Raw genomic sequence first — 18,896 nt, forward strand, 5'->3', positions numbered from 1 at the left:
CTTGTCTTTTCCAACTTTGAGCATATTTTATTATAATTTACAGCTAGCCAGGTGGGAGAGCATGGCTGTCCACACGACCTGCTAAAGTCTCATTTTCCTTCTTGGTTTCCTAAGCTCCAAACTTCTTCTATTTGTACTGCGTCTTGTTTTTATTTACGAGTTGCTCCACATGCCTTTGGCTGCAATGGGAACATAGTTTCTGCAAACACACACGCACATACACACTCATAATTTATTTTGAGGAGGTCACAGAAGGGTAATAAACAGATTTATTCTAGCAGATGCACCCAAGAAAGTGACTTAAACTGAATTTATAGATTTGTGCTTTAGGAGAATTGGATTCCTCGTGTCCGATTTGGGCCAAGCTCAGTTTTTAGAACTTTGTAGATAGTTTTTGGGTAAACCACTTAAGGCTTTTCTCAAAAAAAAAAAAAGTGTTATAACTATGACTGTCCCAGTTTTCTACTCTTTGTCTGAGGGGGTGGGTGGGTTGGGGAGGTAGATAGGTAGGTAGGTAGGTAGGTAGGTAGGTAGGTAGGTAGGTAGATAGATAGATAGATAGATAGATAGATAGATAGATAGATAGATAGATAGATAGATAGATAGATAATAGATAGAGGATGGATGGGTGGATCACCTCGAGGTTCGACTACTGTAATGCTCTCTACATGGGGCTACCTTTGAAAAGTGTTCGGAAACTTCAGATCGTGCAGAATGCAGCTGCAAGAGCAATCATGGGCTTCCCTAAATATGCCCATGTCACACCAACACTCCGCAGTCTGCACTGGTTGCCGATCAATGTCCGGTCACAATTCAAAGTGTTGGTTATGATCTTTAAAGCCCTTCATGGCATCGGACCAGAATATCTCCGAGACCGCCTTCTGCCGCACAAATCCCAGTGGCCGGTTAGGTCCCACAGAGTGGGCCTTCTCTGGGTCCCGTCAACTAAACAATGTCGGTTGGCGGGCCCCAGGGGAAGAGCCTTCTCTGTGGCGGCCCCGACTCTCTGGAACCAGCTCCTCCCAGAGATTAGAACTGCCCCACCCTCCTCGCCTTTCGCAAACTCCTTAAAACCCACCTTTGTCGTCAGGCATGGGGGAACTGAGACATCTCCCCCGGGCCTATACAATTTATGTATGGTATGCTTGTGTGTATGTCTGTTTAATAATGGTTTTTTAAAAATATTTTATATTGTAAATTATTAGATTTGTTACAAACTGTTTTTATTGTGTTGTGAGCCGCCCCGAGTTTGCGGAGAGGGGCGGCATACAAATCAAATAAATGAATGAATGAATGAATGAATGAATGAATGAATGAATGAATGTTAGGTAGATTCTGGACAGAACTCGGGCCACTAAAAGCTAATTGGTCTACATTTTTGGAAGGGAGAAATGATTTTGGGTTTTGCTGTATTTATGATCAAAACCAAACACGATCGGATTGTGAAAGCGTCTTTTAAGGGCTGAATGAAGAGACTGTGTCCTTGGAAGATCGGGGAGAAATCAAAACCTGATTTCATATTTCATGGGTTCAGTTTCTGCCTCCTCCTCCCTCTTCCTCCTCTTCCTCCCCTGCCAAGTGGGCTCCTGAATGGCCCTCCAAAGTCACCCCCCCTCTTTTCTCCTTTGTCCTGTCCCCAGGGAAGAGCTGCAGTCCGTCCAGCGGGAACTGGAGGTGCTTTCGGAACAATATTCGCAGAAGTGCTTGGAAAACGCTCACCTGGCCCAGGCGTTGGAGGCGGAGAGGCAGGCCCTCCGGCAATGCCAGCGGGAGAACCAGGAACTCAACGCGCACAATCAGGTGAGGCCTTCCAGGGCTCTGACGAGGCAGCCGCTCTAACGTGGTTGTGGGTGGTGGTGGTTTCCAACTCAGCTACTTCAAGTGGACTTCAACTCCCAGAATCCCCCAGTTCACCACGCTTCCCTGCATTGAAGGGTAACAGAGGGGATCTGTCGGCATAATCCTATTTATTGTGAACGGTCGTGCGTTTGTGGTTTGCTCGTAGGAGCTGAACAACCGCCTGGCTGCAGAGATCACCCGAATACGGACTTTGGTAACTGGGGAGGGTGGCATGGAAACGGCCGCCTCCCCTCTCACCCAAGGCAAAGATGCCTACGAGTTGGAGGTGAGCTTGTTTGTAACTGTTGAGAAGGTCGGAAATCCCCTTCCTTCCTTCCTTCCTTCCTTCCTTCCTTCCTTCCTTCCATCCCTTAGTCTTCCTTCCTTCCTTCATCCCTCCCTTTGTCCCTTAGTCCTCCTTCCTTCCTTTTCCCTCTCTCCCTCAGTCCTCCCTCCCTCCTCCCTCCCTTAGTTCTCCTTCCTTCCTCCCCCCCTCCGTCCCCTAGTCCTCTTTCCGTCCTTCCTTTTCCCTCCCTCCCTCAGTCCTCATTCCTTCCTCTCATTCACCCACTCACCCTTCCTTCCTCCCTCCTTCTCTCTGTCCTTTAGTCCTCCTTCCTTCCTCCCTTCCTCCCTCCCTTTTCCCTCCCTCCCTCAGTCCTCATTCATTCCTCCCTCCCTCCCTTTTCTTTTTGTTTTAAAATCCTTCCTTCTCTCTATTTTCTCTTTTCTTTGTTTCCTTTTCCCCCATCCCGTTTTTAAAATCCTTTCCTCTCTCCCACCTTTACATTTCTTCCCTGATGTTCACTTTCATTCATTCAGGTCCATGCCCTTGACTTTCTCCCTTCCAGGTCCTGTTGAGAGTGAAGGAATCCGAAATCCAGTACTTGAAGCAAGAGATCAGCTCCTTGAAAGACGAATTGCAAACTGCACTGAGGGTGAGAATGCAGATGCCAAGTGCTTTAAACCTCCCCGTTTGTAACTTTGAACTGGGTAGAGCACTCATCTTCAGAAGTGAGCTTGGCAACTTTTAGATAGATGGACTTCAACTCCCAGAATTCCCCAGGTGACATGGCTGCCTGGCGAATTCTGCAAACTGAAGATAATTGGTGATGGTTATAACTTTGGATGCTTGTAAGAAAAGGACTACATTTATCACCCAAGAATCTGCTACTAGGATCAAAGAGATTTTAAAATGTTTAGATTCTAAGGATCTGAAATGATTCTTGGACGTTCTGTCTTTATTATATTGATGGTCCTTGACTGTAATAAAGGTTTTTAAAAAATGGAAGCCAAATCCAAATCACCTGCTGCTTTGGGTGATGGACGCACGAATCCCAGCGACCAGTTAGGTCCCACAGAGTTGGTCTTCTCCGGGTCCTGTTAACTAAACAATGCAGTTTGTCGGGACCCAGGAAAAGAGCCTTCTCTGTGGCGGCCCCGGCCCTCTGGAACCAACTTCCCTCAGATATCAGAGTTGCCCCCACCCTCCTTGCCTTTCGTAAGCTCCTTAAAACCCACCTCTGTCGTCAGGCGTGGGGGGAACTGAGATATTCCCTTTCCCCTAGGCTTATAAAAAAATTATGCATGGTATGTCTGTATTATTGGTTTCTTAAATTGGGATTTCTTTTTAAATTAACTTAAATATTGTATTAGATTTGTTTATATTGTTTTATTACTGTTGTTAGCCGCCCTGAGTCTACGGAGAGGGGCGGCATACAAATTTGATAGATGGATAGATAGATAGATAGATAGATAGATAGATAGATAGATAGATAGATAGATAGATAGGGAGAGAGATTAGATAGATAGATAGATAGATAGATAGATAGATAGATAGATAGATAGGGAGAGAGATTAGATAGATAGATAGATAGATAGAGAGAGAGAGAGAGAGAGAGAGAGAGAGAGAGAGAGATGAAGAAGAAGAGCCAAACCAAAGAGAGACACCTGTAGAGTTTTAGCTGAACTAATGGCTGTTGAAATGACTCATATTCTTGGTTGTCTCCTTTAAATGGCCCGTGGAGGCCGAAAGATCTCAGCTCCAATTGCCTTTTGTCTTTTCCTTCCAGGATAAAAAATACGCCAGTGATAAATACAAGGACATCTACACAGAGCTCAGCATCGTCAAAGCCAAGGCCGACTGCGACATCAGCAGGTTGAAAGAGCAGCTGAAGGCAGCCACTGAAGCCCTGGGGGAAAAATCTCCCGAAAGCGGCACCATGTCTGGATACGGTAGGTTCACGGCTTCATAATTTCATAGTTCGGGGTGCTGAATCAAAGAAGGGCAGGAGACAACGATCTTGGGCAAGTTACATAGAAACATAGAAGATTGAGGGCAGAAAAAGACCTCATGGTCCATCTAGTCTGCCCTTCTACTATTTCCTGTATTTTATCTTAAGATGGATCTATGTTTATCCCAGGCATGTTTACATTCAGTTCCTGTGGATTCTTCCTTTCTTCTTTCTTTTCTTCCTCATTCTTTCCTCCCTCCCTTCTCTTTCTTTCCTTCCTTCCTTCTCTTTATTTCTTTCTTTCTTTCCTTCCTTCCTTCCTTCCTTCCTCCCTTCCTTGCTCATTCATAGAAACATAGAAGATTGAGGGCAGAAAAAGTCCTCCTGGTCCATCTAGTCTGCCCTTATACTATTTCCTGTATTTTATCTTAGGATGGATCTATGTTTATCCCAGGCATGTTTACATTCAGTTCCTGTGGATTCTTCCTTTCTTCTTTCTTTTCTTCCTCATTCTTTCCTCCCTTCCTTCTCTTTCTTTCCTTCCTTCCTTCCTTCTCTTTCTTTCCTTCCTTCCTTCCTTCATTCCTCCCTTCCTTGCTCATTCATAGAAACATAGAAGATTGAGGGCAGAAAAAGACCTCCTGGTCCATCTAGTCTGCCCTTCTACTATTTCCTGTATTTTATCTTAGGATGGATATATGTTTATCCCAGGCATGTTTCAATTCAGTTCCTGTGGATTCTTCCTTCCTTCCTTCCTTCCTTCCTTCCTTCCTTCCTTCCTTCCTTCCTTCCTTCCTTCCTCCCTTCCTTGCTCATTCATAGAAACATAGAAGATTGAGGGCAGAAAAAGACCTCCTGGTCCATCTAGACTGCCCTTCTACTATTTCCTGTATTTTATCTTAGGATGGATCTATGTTTATCCCAGGCATGTTTACATTCAGTTCCTGTGGATTCTTCCTTTCTTCTTTCTTTTCTTCCTCATTCTTTCCTCCCTTCCTTCTCTTTCTTTCCTTCCTTCCTTCTCTTTCTTTCTTTCTTTCTTTCCTTCCTCCCTTCCTTGCTCATTCATAGAAACATAGAAGATTGAGGGCAGAAAAAGTCCTCCTGGTCCATCTAGTCTGCCCTTATACTATTTCCTGTATTTTATCTTAGGATGGATATATGTTTATCCCAGGCATGTTTCAATTCAGTTCCTGTGGATTCTTCCTTCCTTCCTTCCTTCCTTCCTTCCTTCCTTCCTTCCTTCCTTCCTCCCTTCCTTGCTCATTCATAGAAACATAGAAGATTGAGGGCAGAAAAAGACCTCCTGGTCCATCTAGACTGCCCTTCTACTATTTCCTGTATTTTATCTTAGGATGGATCTATGTTTATCCCAGGCATGTTTCAATTCAGTTCCTGTAGATTCTTCCTTTCTTCTTTCTTTTCTTCCTCATTCTTTCCTCCCTCCCTTCTCTTTCTTTCCTTCCTTCCTTCTCTTTATTTCTTTCTTTCTTTCCTTCCTTCCTTCCTTCCTTGCTCATTCATAGAAACATAGAAGATTGAGGGCAGAAAAAGTCCTCCTGGTCCATCTAGTCTGCCCTTCTACTATTTCCTGTATTTTATCTTAGGATGGATCTATGTTTATCCCAGGCATGTTTACATTCAGTTCCTGTGGATTCTTCCTTTCTTCTTTCTTTTCTTCCTCATTCTTTCCTCCCTCCCTTCTCTTTCTTTCCTTCCTTCCTTCTCTTTATTTCTTTCTTTCTTTCCTTCCTTCCTTCCTTCCTTCCTCCCTTCCTTGCTCATTCATAGAAACATAGAAGATTGAGGGCAGAAAAAGTCCTCCTGGTCCATCTAGTCTGCCCTTATACTATTTCCTGTATTTTATCTTAAGATGGATCTATGTTTATCCCAGGCATGTTTACATTCAGTTCCTGTGGATTCTTCCTTTCTTCTTTCTTTTCTTCCTCATTCTTTCCTCCCTTCCTTCTCTTTCTTTCCTTCCTTCCTTCCTTCTCTTTCTTTCCTTCCTTCCTTCCTTCATTCCTCCCTTCCTTGCTCATTCATAGAAACATAGAAGATTGAGGGCAGAAAAAGACCTCCTGGTCCATCTAGTCTGCCCTTCTACTATTTCCTGTATTTTATCTTAGGATGGATATATGTTTATCCCAGGCATGTTTCAATTCAGTTCCTGTGGATTCTTCCTTCCTTCCTTCCTTCCTTCCTTCCTTCCTTCCTTCCTTCCTTCCTTCCTTCCTCCCTTCCTTGCTCATTCATAGAAACATAGAAGATTGAGGGCAGAAAAAGACCTCCTGGTCCATCTAGACTGCCCTTCTACTATTTCCTGTATTTTATCTTAGGATGGATCTATGTTTATCCCAGGCATGTTTACATTCAGTTCCTGTGGATTCTTCCTTTCTTCTTTCTTTTCTTCCTCATTCTTTCCTCCCTTCCTTCTCTTTCTTTCCTTCCTTCCTTCTCTTTCTTTCTTTCTTTCTTTCCTTCCTCCCTTCCTTGCTCATTCATAGAAACATAGAAGATTGAGGGCAGAAAAAGTCCTCCTGGTCCATCTAGTCTGCCCTTATACTATTTCCTGTATTTTATCTTAGGATGGATATATGTTTATCCCAGGCATGTTTCAATTCAGTTCCTGTGGATTCTTCCTTCCTTCCTTCCTTCCTTCCTTCCTCCCTTCCTTGCTCATTCATAGAAACATAGAAGATTGAGGGCAGAAAAAGACCTCCTGGTCCATCTAGACTGCCCTTCTACTATTTCCTGTATTTTATCTTAGGATGGATCTATGTTTATCCCAGGCATGTTTAAATTCAGTGATTGTGGATTCTTCCTTTCTTTCTTGTCTTCCTCATTCTTTCCTCCCTTCCTTCTCTTTTTTTCCTTCCTTCCTTCTCTTTCTTTCTTTCCTTCCTTCCTCCCTTCCTTGCTCATTCATAGAAACATAGAAGATTGAGGGCAGAAAAAGTCCTCCTGGTCCATCTAGTCTGCCCTTATACTATTTCCTGTATTTTATCTTAGGATGGATCTATGTTTATCCCAGGCATGTTTCAATTCAGTTCTTGTGGATTTACCAACCACGTCTGCTGGAAGTTTGTTCCAAGCATCTGCTGCTCTTTCAGTCAAATAATATTTTCTCACGTTGCTTCTGATCTTTCCCCCAACTCACCTCAGATTGTGTCCCCTTGTTCTGGGGTTCACTTTCCTATTAAAAACACTCCCCCTCTGAACCTTATTGAACCCTTTGACATATTTAAGTTTTAGTCTTCCTGGAAAAAAGTTGGTGCACATTTCACCGTTGAAAAGACCACTCTTAGACATCTCCTTGAGTTAGACTTGGTGGGTTCAAGGAACCTAGCATTCGAATCAGTGGTAAAATGGGATTTCTTGAGGGAGGGATATGTATTTTGGAGTGTTGTTGTCTCGAGTGGAAAGAAGCTGAGATAGTGACTTTCTTTTAACTCTGTTTGTTTGGAAAATTGAACGGGTCCAAAGACGGGCTACAAGAATGGTGGAAGGTCTTAAGCATAAAACGTATCAGGAAAGACTTCATGAACTCAATCTGTCTAGTCTGGAGGACAGAAGGAAAAGGGGAGACACGATCGAAACATTTAAATATGTTAAAGGGTTAAATGAGGTCCAGGAGGGAAGTGTTTTTAATAGGAAAGTGAACACAAGAACAAGGGGACACAATCTGAAGTTAGCTGGGGTAAAGATCAAAAGCAACGTGAGAAAATATTATTTCACTGAAAGAGTAGTAGATCCTTGGAACAAACTTCCAGCAGACGTGGTTGGTAAATCCACAGTAACTGAATTTAAACATGCCTGGGATAAACATATATCCATTGTAAGATAAAATACAGGAAATAGTATAAGGGCAGACTAGATGGACCTTGAGGTCTTTTTCTGCCGTCAGTCTTCTATGTTTCTAACTATGACCTGCAGGTTTTCAAAAGAATTATAATTGACTTCCTTTCTTTCTTACCTACCTAGATATTATGAAATCCAAAAGCAATCCAGATTTCTTGAAGAAGGACAGGATCAGCATCGGCCGGCAACTAAGAAATATCAGGTCAAAGGTGAGTTGATATGGTTTTTCCATTTTCCTTGGAAAATATGCTTAGACGTGTAACAACGTAGGAGTTGTCCTGTCGGATGGTTGATTCTGCCTCAACAGGTAGCAACATCCAACCGAACCTAGCTGTTGGCTAAGTTGGGAAGGCCCTGGAGGATACTTGGATGGGGGACTCCACCTGAGAATTCCAAGTCTTTGGGATAGCTTAGAAGCCAATCCAGAAGAAAGCAGAGACCATTCACTTTCATAAAGTGTGCTGAGAACATGTAGACAAGGAGAACATTCATTCTTTTGTGCTTTGAGATATAAGCAACACACTTAAAGCACGAAATCTTAGGACATTGTTTCTCAAACTTTGCAAGTACAGTGGTGCCTCTACTTACGAACTTCATTCGTTCCGTGACCAGATTCTTAAGTAGAAAAGTTTGTAAGAAGAAGCAATTTTCCCCATAGGAATCAATGTAAAAGCAAATAAGGTGTGCGATTGGGGAAACCACAGGGAGGGTGGAGGCCCTGTTTCCTCCCAGGAGATTCCTAGAGAGGCCCCACGGAGGCTTCTCCCTGCCTTTTCCAGCCCTATTTCCTCCCAGGAGATTCCTAGAGAGGCCCTACGGAGGCTTCTCCCTGCCTTTTCCAGCCCTATTTCCTCCCAGGAGATTCCTAGAGAGGCCCCATGGAGGCTTCTCCCTGCCTTTTCCAGACCTATTTCCTCCCAGGGGATTCCTAGACAGACCCCATGGAGGCTTCTCCCTGCCTTTTCCTGCCCTGTTTCCTCCCAGGAGATTCTTGGGAGGCCCCACGGAGGCTCCTCCCCGCCTTTTCCAGTTACAGATTCGGAGTCTCGGGTTTGTAAGTGGAAAATCGTTCTTGAGAAGAGGCAAAAAAAATCTTGAACACCCGGTTCTTATCTAGAAAAGTTTGTAAGTAGAGGCGTTCTTAGGTAGAGACACCACTGTAGATTTAAATTCCCAGACAGCCATGTGGAAATCCACTTGTTTTGAAGTTGAGAAGTTTGACAAACGTTGCTTTAAGGGGACATAGTCTCCAATAATCCAGAAGGGAGGACCTCTTCATCCTTTAGTTCCTTAGCCAATTCTGGTCCACCCATCTCATTTGCATATTGGTGCAAACATGTCGCATTTATTAGGAAAAAGAACACCAACCCTGAGCTGAAGCCGCCCTCTTCGTAAGCATCTGAACCCCAGCAAAATTCACCCGCAGATTCGAGAAACGCATCCTATCGTTTATTAAATTCACTTTGGTTTTGTTGATAATCCTGCACTTTTCTCTGTATACGACTTCTTACTGCACTGGGAGGCCTAGTTGAAATCCTTTTCAGTGCAGCTTCTCTTTATTACTGATCTGTTTTTAATTATTATGGGCTGGGTCTTTTTAAAAAAATTGATTTGTTGATTTACGGAGCCATTTGGGTCTTGGCCTCCTCCTTAAAGGCGTGGGAAGGAAGTGGCTTGCATTGTGGCCCACAAGAGGATTTATGTCTTTCTTTATTTTTGTTCTTTGTCTTCGCCTCGGATAACAGTCGGTAATTGAGCAGGCTTCATGGGATAACTGACCTGCACCCGGTTCCAGGGTCCCTGCCATGTAGGTAAATCCAACCACCCAACGGTTCCACGATGCTACGTCTTGGAGGTTGCAGTGCGCCTCAATGCATGTTCTGCTGATGTTTCCATAGCTAACCAGGTTCTTCCCTCCACCTACCCGCTCCCCAGAGGCCGTGGGGATTGGGTTGGGTAAAGCAGGGATAGACCCCACCTCACGCCCATTCAGTGGCTGCCTCCACCCTTCTATCTCATCCTGTCTTCGCTGACATCCATCACAAGTTTTCCTTGCCATCTCGGCTGACGTGTGGTGACCTCTGTGGAGCATGGGAAGACGCCTGCATGTGGGATGGAATGAGCATGCTTCCACTGACCACTCTTCAGGAGGCACGGGTTTCCAAGGGAAGGGTCATGTTTCAGCCCCTAGTTTTGGATGCTGGTTCATCTCAGCAACTAGACAGTTGGTGGAGCAGCGGTTAGAATTTATTTCATTTCATTTCATTTTATTGGATTTGTATGCCGCCCCTCTCCGTAGACTCGGGGCGGCTAACAACAGTGGTAAAAACAACATGTGACAATCCAATACTAAAGCAGCTAAAAACCCTTATTTTAAAACCAATCATACATACAAACATACCATGCATAAATTGTAAAAGCCTTGGGGGAAAGAATATCTCAGTTCCCCCATGCCTGACGACAGAGGTGGGTTTTAAGAAGCTTACGAAAGGCAAGAAGGGTGGGGGCTGTTCTAATCTCTGGGGGGAGTTGGTTCCAGAGGGCCGGGGCCGCCACAGAGAAGGCTCTTCCCCTGGGTCCCGCCAAACGACATTGTTTAGTTGACGGGACCCGGAGAAGGCCAACTCTGTGGGACCTAATTGGTCGCTGGGATTCGTGCGGCAGAAGGCGGTCCCGGAGATGCAGAATTGCAGCCAACTCTGTTCACTACCAGCAGTTTGATCCTAATCATGCTAGGTCAGGAATTCTGGGAGTTGAAGTCCACATGTGATAGAAGAGCCAACTTTGCCTATCCCTGCTGTAGGGGATTTAGCTGCACCTGTGGTCATCTCTCTCTTCCTCCATCGGTCACCGATTCTCCAGTAACCCTTCTCCATAAAACGGTGCTTTTTCTTCCCTCCGCATGATCGTGAAACCTGAGGATTTTTGTCTCTCGCTCTTTTCTCTCCTCTGCCTCAACGCTTCTGTGTCGGATTGGGTCCGTCCCACCCGAGCGGCCTTTCACGGTTGTGTTTTTGTCTTCTTCTCTCTCCCCTCCAGAGCCTGAAGGAAGGTCTGACGGTGCAGGAGCGCCTGAAGCTCTTTGAATCCAAGGAGTTGAAGAAAGACTAGTGTTCTCCTTCGGCTTGGCCATGTGCACCGCCCAGCTTGACGCATCACGACACGAGCATCTTTCTTATTATTTGTCCCCTTTTCAACCATTTTGATCTTTTTTTTTTTTAAACGACTACGCTTCGCTTGGCCCGGGAGCGGGAATTTTTCTAGAGCTGCTCCGGATGAACAAGGAGTGAGCAATTCCAGACTTTTCCCCCCCTGTCCGCCCTCAAAGGGATGAAGTCGTTGTTTTTCAACCTTAGCAAAGTTTTAAGATGCGTGGACGTCCGCTCCCAGAATTCCTCAGCCAGCAATGGGGAATTCTGGGAGTAGAAGTCCAGGCGTCTTAAACTCAATGAGGCTGAGAAACACTGGATTAAACCGATTCCTTGACATGTTCTGAACGGAAAAAGTCCTTACTTTGGGCAGGAATGCAGGGAGAGATTGAAGATTTTTTCCTCTCCCTTAAATATATATATTTATCTCCTTCCTAGTGTATATCCACTACATTTGAGTGTCAGTATTAAGGCTCGACAGCCTGTTATAAGCTAGCCCTGTTTTACTGATGTCTTGGTATCACAACAGGGCCCTGGGAAAGGGGGTGGGAGGGCACACCTCCAGCTTAGCTCCATCAGTGTTGAAGAGTAACACAGCACTTAGGCGCATATTTTGAGCCACTCTGAAACAAATTCGGCTCGGCCAAGCAAGCTCCCCAACACTCCGGGATGGTTGAGAAACACAGCAAAGGGGAAAAAACACAGCAAGTCTGGACTGCCCTTGATCTACCGTGTGGTTTGCAGAGATTCAGTCCTCTGTGTAGTTTAGCAATCTTCTGAATTTATTTTACTAAGCCAGCTTAAAGCCATGGTTAAGGGGTGGCAGAGTCCACCTTAGCCAGGATCTTGGAAGAAACATAGCTCTTAAAATCCGCTAGCAACCTTTGTCCTCTAGGTTCACCTTTTCTCCTAATCTCAGTGGGTTTGGGGGATCCGTCGGAGAGATTGCAGGACATTTCTCTTGTCTGAAGAGGATGGAGAAACCAGGTGCAGATCTTCGCTTCTTAAAGTTGGCTTAAAAAAAAACACGGATTACCGGTATATCTTTCTTTTGAGAATCTATTTGGGCCTGATTGCACCGTGCAGTCTCTATGCGAGGGATATTCCGTTGCAAAGGAACAGCTGAAAATAGACGGGGAGCTAAGCCGAGTTAAGAGTGGCCTTCAAAAAAAACACCAGGCTGGCCATGATCCCAAAGCAACTTTAGTGCTTTCACCCACTTGAAATGAAGCAGGACTTTCGGTTGTCCCTCCCCCACCCCCCAAATCACGATGAATAGATTTCTTGATGCGCTAGGATACAAAATGTGTACAGCTTTCCCAATAAAGGCCCTGGGATGGAATTCAAACCTCTTTGCCAACCCCGGTGAACGAACGGAACACCTTGGAAGTGGGCGCTTAAAATTTCAGGATTAACATCTCGCCAGCGTTATTGAACAAGCCTTGTTTCTGTCTCCCCAACACTGTAGACGATTAAGGGGGCTACAAAGCTGAGGTCCCTTAAGATGGGGAACTTTTGCTCTTACTTCTGCCGCAACGGTCTAACTTTGGGACGAGCCCAACTGCGTAAAACCTTGCTTAATCCCAGCAAGGGTTGGTCCGTTTCTTTTCTCTGCATGCAGGTTTTAGAATTTTTAGACATCTAGCAATGTTGTTCCAAAACAACAAAAAAAACCACCTTATATCACTTGCCTCCTATTCGTAGAGTTGAAGCAAAAGGACCTCTTAGTATGCACTACCTTAAAGGCAGCTGGACAGAGGAGAATGTATGAATTTTAGGCGCCTGGTTGCATTTGACATGCCACAACAATAGTATTCTGCAAAACGTAGCTGCCCGGAATAGCTAGGACTAAGGAGATCTTCCTGTTTTTACTTTAAGGAGGTTAGGCTTTTCTTCTTCAAAACGTCTCCTAACTCGGAGCAGTTTTTCCTACCTGGTTGCAAATTGTTGGTGGAGGGTGTAGAAGTGCGCTTCAAAGTAGGCCCAAGGATTGGTGTATGAATGTTGGCATTTGGGGAGGCATCTCGGGTGGATGCCGTAGTGTCATTTGCCTCTGAAATGCAAGCCTCAATTTTCCTTTCCTTCACACACACTGGGTAGAATTATATTTCTCAACCCTGGCAATTTGAAGATATCTGGACTTCCACTCCCAGAATTCTATGCTGTGCTGGCTGGGGGATTGTGGGAGCTGGTGTCCAAGTTACCAAGGTTGAGGAACACCGGGGTAGAATTTAATTTTTCTTGGATGATTTTTCTGCAACTCGATCGCAATCTGTTGGTGGACGAACAATAATTCCCTGCAGTTCATCCCTTTTTCGATGACGTCCCGATTCCAATGGTTTCTTAAAACACGGAAAGCCGTGTTCGAAAGCCGAGCAAAGCCACCCCACCTCCGTTCGCACAAAACCGACTTTACTCCTAGGAGCAAAGGGGCTGCCCTTATGCAACCAAGCCAGCGGGATGTTTGGGAAAGCCGTGGGTTTCTCGAATGGTTCTTAAACGAGGCGTCTTTGGAGGCAGGTTGCTGCATTTTCGGAGATTTAAAGAGAAATGTGTGTTCTTGATGGGAGGTTTGGTGCAGGTGGAAATTACACCTGAAACGCAGTTTTTAGGATGTTGTTGTCCACAGCCGATCTTGTCTCTCTTCCTCCCTCTCACTTGTTTCAAAGCAGGATTCTAGTCTTTTCTTAATTGCCTTTTTTCTTCTTCCCTTTTTTCCTGCCAAGAAACAAAAGGAGGATTGCTTGTGTTGATCCAGGAACCCAAGCAGGCTGTTTTTTCCTACGACAGAGGCTGCCTTCAAGTGGCCCTGTGTGGTGTTTGAGGAGGGGGGGGGATGTTGCTTTTTGTTAATGACAATATACTTGATTAGAATCCCACTGGACTTTTTTTTCTCCATTTCAATGGTTCATATGCCGTACTTCGTTGTGAACACTTGAGCACACGCACGCTTATCTTTCCTTTGTAACCCCCCCCCAATTTTTTAAAAAAGCTTTGTTATTCTCTAAAAAATAATTTAAGACCTGTATAGTATTCAAGGCACGCCATGTAAATATTTATTATGCAAAAACTCGCGGAGGGTTTTATGGGGTGACTTTCTTTTTTTAATCTTGTTCTAATAAGGATTTCCTTCGGACTTGGGAAAAGGAAATTAGTGTAACCTGAACTCCTGCTTTGTTCCCCTTACAGAATGTTGGTTTGTTTGTTTGAATGCTATAAATATATTTTTAAATTTCTCTGATCCTTTCTAGTTTTGGAAATGCCTCTCCAAAGAAAAAATATGTAGTGTTTTAAAACCTAATTGCTATACAATGGTTTTCTTCTTCGTTCACTTCAGTAAGCTTGTAACGGACAGTGGCGCAAATAATCCAGGCTATGCAGTTACGTTGCAGCAAACTCGGTTTAATGGACTCGTAGGAAGGTGTTTGTTAGACCTGAATGTCCATTAAATAACAAATGGGATTGTATGTGTGCCTACAGCGGCCGATGGACTCTGTCTGATGCATTCGAAATCTGATCTTCAGAAGGCCCAATAAATTTAAGATTCACTTCACATTCACTGAGCAATGGTGATAGTAGCAGCTCTTAAGTCATCAAAGGTACACCATATTGTCGCACGTTAACCCCGTGGCAGTTCTCCGAAGAAATGAAGTAACGTTGCTTCTCACTCTCCATAAATTTAAATTTTATTCTATACTGTGGTCACAAGGGTGGCAGAATAAGTTGCTGTAGTTTGGATCGTTTAAAATCACGCTATATCGTACACCACAACAAGAGCTGCAGAGGGGCCACCACAAGAGCTGAGAAATATTCCTAAAGTTCCCAAGGGAAAAATCTTAGGTTTGCCATAGAATTAGTTATGCCATAACTCTGAAAAGTCAATCAAATTTGCTGTTAACGGTAGAAGTCCATCTGGGTGGTGAGAAGTAGATATTGTTTCCTTCTTTCAATGGATTAACACCATCACTACTATCAGTGCAAGAAACAACCACATGTAAATGTCCACATCCTTGTCGCTGACCAGTTGCTAGCACATAAACCTGGAGGAGGTACATAAGGACTGCAATCTTCATGGGGCTACTTCTAAGCGCCTTACTTAAGGTTTCTGAGGCCACCACATCTGTCTCTGTCTTAAGTCCCAGGTGAGCCTCACCAGGTTGACCTTAGCTTGATTGGATCACCAGGTCATCTGAGAACTGAGTGTGGGAATGATTAATTCAGTCTTTCTCAACCTTGTTAAGAATTCTAGGAGTTGGTGCACCCATCTTAGAAGTTCCCAAGGTTGAGAAACACTTCTCGAATCCACATCTTCATTTAGGGTGTAAGATGACGAGTCCACTTGGGGAGCAGGTGGCGCCCGGTGAATTAGCAGCCCACTCCAGCCATGAGGACTAGTGGAAGTCCCAGCAAACTTAGCCGCTGAACGACGAACCCTCTCTTGTTCTCAACGAGTGTGTTTTGAATCTAGCGAGATTCCAAATGGCATTTTCTTTCTTCCGTGCTGTTAAGGGAGTCGGTCCCCTCTTCAGCTGTTCACTCTAGAAGAATCACTCACAGTATTTATTCTTTACAAACCTTGTGTGACATGCTAGGGTTCCCAAGGATGTAGCTGATGGTTTTGTAAATATAATTACCTAATTATACATAAAATTATATCGTAATAAACTATTTTTGCACCACCCTTGGTATGCTGTAATGGAGGTTTTTTGGTAGATGGAGATGTCGCAGCCTTCAGAATGACTAAAGTGTGGTTTTATTACAACTCATGGGTTGTGACATTTGGTTTCCCCACAAATGTAACAACGGCTAATAAGTTGAACAAATTATATGTTGCTGAACTGTTCCAAGCATGGCAAAAAAATAAGTCTTCGGAGAGGGGCAGCATACAAATCTAATACATTGAATTGAATTGAACAGAGAAATGGAAATAGCAAAAATAAAAACATTGATTAAACTGTCCGATCCTCTTGTAAGGGTAACTATATCATAACTCAAGGGTCCCAAAATATTACAATAATTGCATTCACACTTGCTCTCTGGAACCACAGCTTTAATCATTAAATAAAAACAAAACAAAAGACTTGACAAAATATTCAAGGTATTTTAAGCATTAATAGTTACTTCCAAGAATTCTCTTGCAATATTTCTCATCGGTAATAGTTTTAAGTAACAGCAAGAGTTAAATCCACCAGTCGTAATGTCCTTTGATATAGGGAAATATTTAAACTGAAATATTTAAACTGAGATCATACTTATGGCTGGACATTGCCTTCTAGTGCAATACAATATACAGGGGAATGGTTCTGCCTTTCTCCATCTTCTGCTGCCAAATTCTTATGTTCCAGGGTTCAAATCAAACAAGCAACGGAAAATAGAATTTCCTCTTAACTGGTCCTTTGGAAAATAAAAACAGGTAGTTGTTCTTGGGCCTCTCTGGGTCTTTCCTCTCAATTCAGATGCGAGATCGGATTCTGTATCAGCACATAGGTTAATGGCAGCATCATAGAAAGTTTACGTCCCATTTGCAGGAAATGTGCTTATGAAGATCAGCATAAAATCCCATCTTTGCATTCTGTTCTGCAATAATGCAGCTTTATATCTCTTTTTAATAAAGCTTATTTCAAGTTCTATTCCCTGGAAAGTAAATTTACTGAACACTTAAGAGCACATTGCTTCTGTATTTCCCGACTTGCTGCTTATCTTTTGAGATAATTACATGGTTCTCAACATGAGAAATTTTGGTTTTCTCCCCCATGCTGTATATTTTTGCCCCAGAATTAACTCTATCCACTTTCAATCCCAGTTTTCTCGTGTTTCAAGAAAAATGAGTAATTAGCAGGATCGTAGTTTTCCCAAATCTTTTCGAATTCTGCTAGGAACCTGTTCACCAAAGCCTGGTCTTCCACCACCAGCACGTTCTCTCTGTTGGTCTGGATCGCTTGGGTTGTCCAGTTCAAAGAGCCCGTGATCAGCATCTTCTTGTCCACGATGGCAAACTTGTGGTGCATGTAGCCACTGTCCTGATCGTGCCGTACCTGAATCCCTTGGAAAGAAAAGAAAAGGCCACTCAACACCAAGGATCATCTGGCTGGCCACTCAACTGGGTTGCCTGCCCTCCAGCCTCACCATGGATGAGTTTTGGGAACATAAACCCAATCAACCCTCCCCCCAAACTCGCTCATTACGTCTCCCCTTGCCCATTTTCCATTCCAAGGCAAACCCAGGAGACCAAAATCTCTTGCGGCTGATTCACCTTTCCTTCAATAACTTTCTAATGGTTCGTTCCGATTTTCTGTCTCTAGTAGTTGGGTAGTTGGTTCTATTTGTGGTTTTGTTCCCCTCCTTCTTGCCCCCTCCCCAAGACACCAGATCCATTTATATTATATTTATAGTTATTGTCAGCTGTCCTGAGTCCTTAAGGATTGGGTGGCATGGAAGGAAGGAAGGAAGGAAGGAAGGAAGGAAGGAAGGAAGGAAGGAAGGAAGGAAGGAAGGAAGGAAGGAGAATTAAAAAGGAAAGGAAGGAAGCAAGGAAGGAACACAGGAAGACAGAAGGAAAAAGGAAAGGAAGGAAGATAAATAAGGAAGATAAATAAGGAAGGAAGAAAAGGGAAGGAAGGAAGCAAGGAAGGAACATAGGAAGACAAGGAAAAAGGAAAGGAAGGAAGGAAAGAAGGGGAAGGAAGGAAAGAGAATGAAAAAGGAAAGGAAGGAATCAAGGAACATAGGAAGAGAGAAGGAAAAAGTAAAGGAAGGAAGATAAACAAATAATGAAGGAAAGAAAAAAGGGGAAGGAAGGAGAAGAAAGAAAGGGAAGGAAGAAAAAAGAAAAGGGAAGGAAAGAAACTTCAACTCCCACAATTCCACCAGCCCCGCCCTGATTCTTCCTCCCCCTCCTCCCCATTGGTCGCGGGCTCCCCCCCCCCGCGGCGTGGCCCCGCCCCTCACCGGCTTTCCTCAGCTGCCCGATTTGCGAGCCGCGCAGCGCCATGTAGTCGGAGTCGACGACGAGGCGGACGCGGACGCCGCGGCCGTGGAGGACTGCGACGGCGCGGCCGAGCTGCGGGCTGGAGAAGGCGAAGAGGCAGAGGTCGAGCGAGCGCCGGGCCGCCAGCAAGCGCACCAGCAGGTGGCTCAGCGCGCTCTCGCCGTGCGGCAGCGGACACGCGCAAGGCACCCCGGTCAGCATCTCCTCCGAGCACGTCACCCGCGAGGGGAAGAAGATGACCTCGCTGACCAACGCCGGCGACCGGCGGCGCCTCAACAGCAGGCTCAGCAGCCCCTCCAGCGCCGCGCCCAGCCCGACTGCCAGCACCAGCCGCCACATCGTCTCCTCAGGCTGCGCCGCGCGCTGGAATTCTCCCGCCTCGAGAAGAGCGCATGCGCCTTCTCACGTCCGAGAAGGTGTTTGGTTTTTTTTGTCACGCATGCGTTCTCCTCTTGTGCCGCGTGAACTTCAACTCCCATCATTCCCAGGCGGAATTTTGCTCTTCAAGCCTAATAATAATAATAATAATAATAGCAACAACAGAGTTGGAAGGGACCTTGGAGGTCTTCTAGTCCAACCCCCTGCCTAGGCAGGAAACCCTACACTACTTCAGACAGGGTTTTCCAACATCTGCTTAAAAACTTCCAATGTTGGAGCATTCACAACTTCTAGTGGCAAGCTGTTCCACTGATCAACTGTTCTGACTGTCAGGAAATTTCTCCTTAGTTCTAACTCCTTATGGGAGTTGGAGTTGATGTTGGAGTCAGCTCCTCTTTTGCCTTTTAACTTAATTAAAAAACATATTTAACTATGATTGAGAAGGGA

The 18,896-nt window shown here is 44.6% G+C and overlaps 2 protein-coding genes across 6 annotated transcripts in view; one reads left to right on the forward strand and one right to left on the reverse strand.

The window, feature by feature from the left end:
* Window positions 1–15,764, forward strand: part of MPRIP (myosin phosphatase Rho interacting protein) — a 110,954-nt gene extending 95,190 nt beyond the window's left edge. For 2 of the 4 annotated variants that reach the window (XM_070761401.1, XM_070761404.1), the window contains 6 exons: window positions 1,641–1,800; window positions 2,006–2,125; window positions 2,691–2,777; window positions 3,912–4,074; window positions 8,058–8,143; window positions 10,974–15,764. In XM_070761401.1, coding sequence (XP_070617502.1) covers window positions 1,641–1,800; window positions 2,006–2,125; window positions 2,691–2,777; window positions 3,912–4,074; window positions 8,058–8,143; window positions 10,974–11,045 — 688 coding nt within the window. In that variant the 3' untranslated portion in view covers window positions 11,046–15,764. Of the gene's footprint in view, window positions 1–1,640; window positions 1,801–2,005; window positions 2,126–2,690; window positions 2,778–3,911; window positions 4,075–8,057; window positions 8,144–9,679; window positions 9,746–10,973 lie in introns of all 4 variants that reach the window. The other 2 variants (XM_070761403.1, XM_070761402.1) reach the window with 2 other exon arrangements.
* Window positions 15,765–16,116: 352 nt separating this feature from the next.
* PLD6 (phospholipase D family member 6) lies at window positions 16,117–18,468 on the reverse strand. 2 transcript variants are annotated; one of them, XM_070761409.1, is made up of 2 exons: window positions 18,032–18,468; window positions 16,117–17,118 (listed from the first exon to the last, which is right to left on the reverse strand). In XM_070761409.1, the coding sequence occupies exons 1-2, from the start codon at window positions 18,408–18,410 to the stop codon at window positions 16,916–16,918; spliced, it is 582 nt and encodes a 193-aa protein (XP_070617510.1). In that variant the 5' UTR covers window positions 18,411–18,468; the 3' UTR covers window positions 16,117–16,915. The 2 variants fall into 2 exon arrangements, with proteins under 2 accessions (XP_070617510.1, XP_070617509.1); XM_070761408.1 differs by having other exon boundaries at window positions 16,117–17,126.
* Window positions 18,469–18,896: the final 428 nt, after the last annotated feature.

The sequence above is a fragment of the Erythrolamprus reginae genome, chromosome 9 (assembly GCF_031021105.1).
Source record: "Erythrolamprus reginae isolate rEryReg1 chromosome 9, rEryReg1.hap1, whole genome shotgun sequence".
Taxonomy (NCBI): Eukaryota; Metazoa; Chordata; class Lepidosauria; order Squamata; family Dipsadidae; genus Erythrolamprus; species Erythrolamprus reginae.

Bases quoted from the DNA above. Each gene is read 5' to 3' on its own strand.
- PLD6 (XM_070761408.1), bottom strand. From the start codon at position 18,410: ATGTGGCGGCTGGTGCTGGCAGTCGGGCTGGGCGCGGCGCTGGAGGGG. The intron at 17,127-18,031 runs GTGAGGGGCGGG...TTTCTTTCCAAG, and splicing joins CGGGCAGCTGAGGAAAGCCG to GGATTCAGGTACGGCACGAT.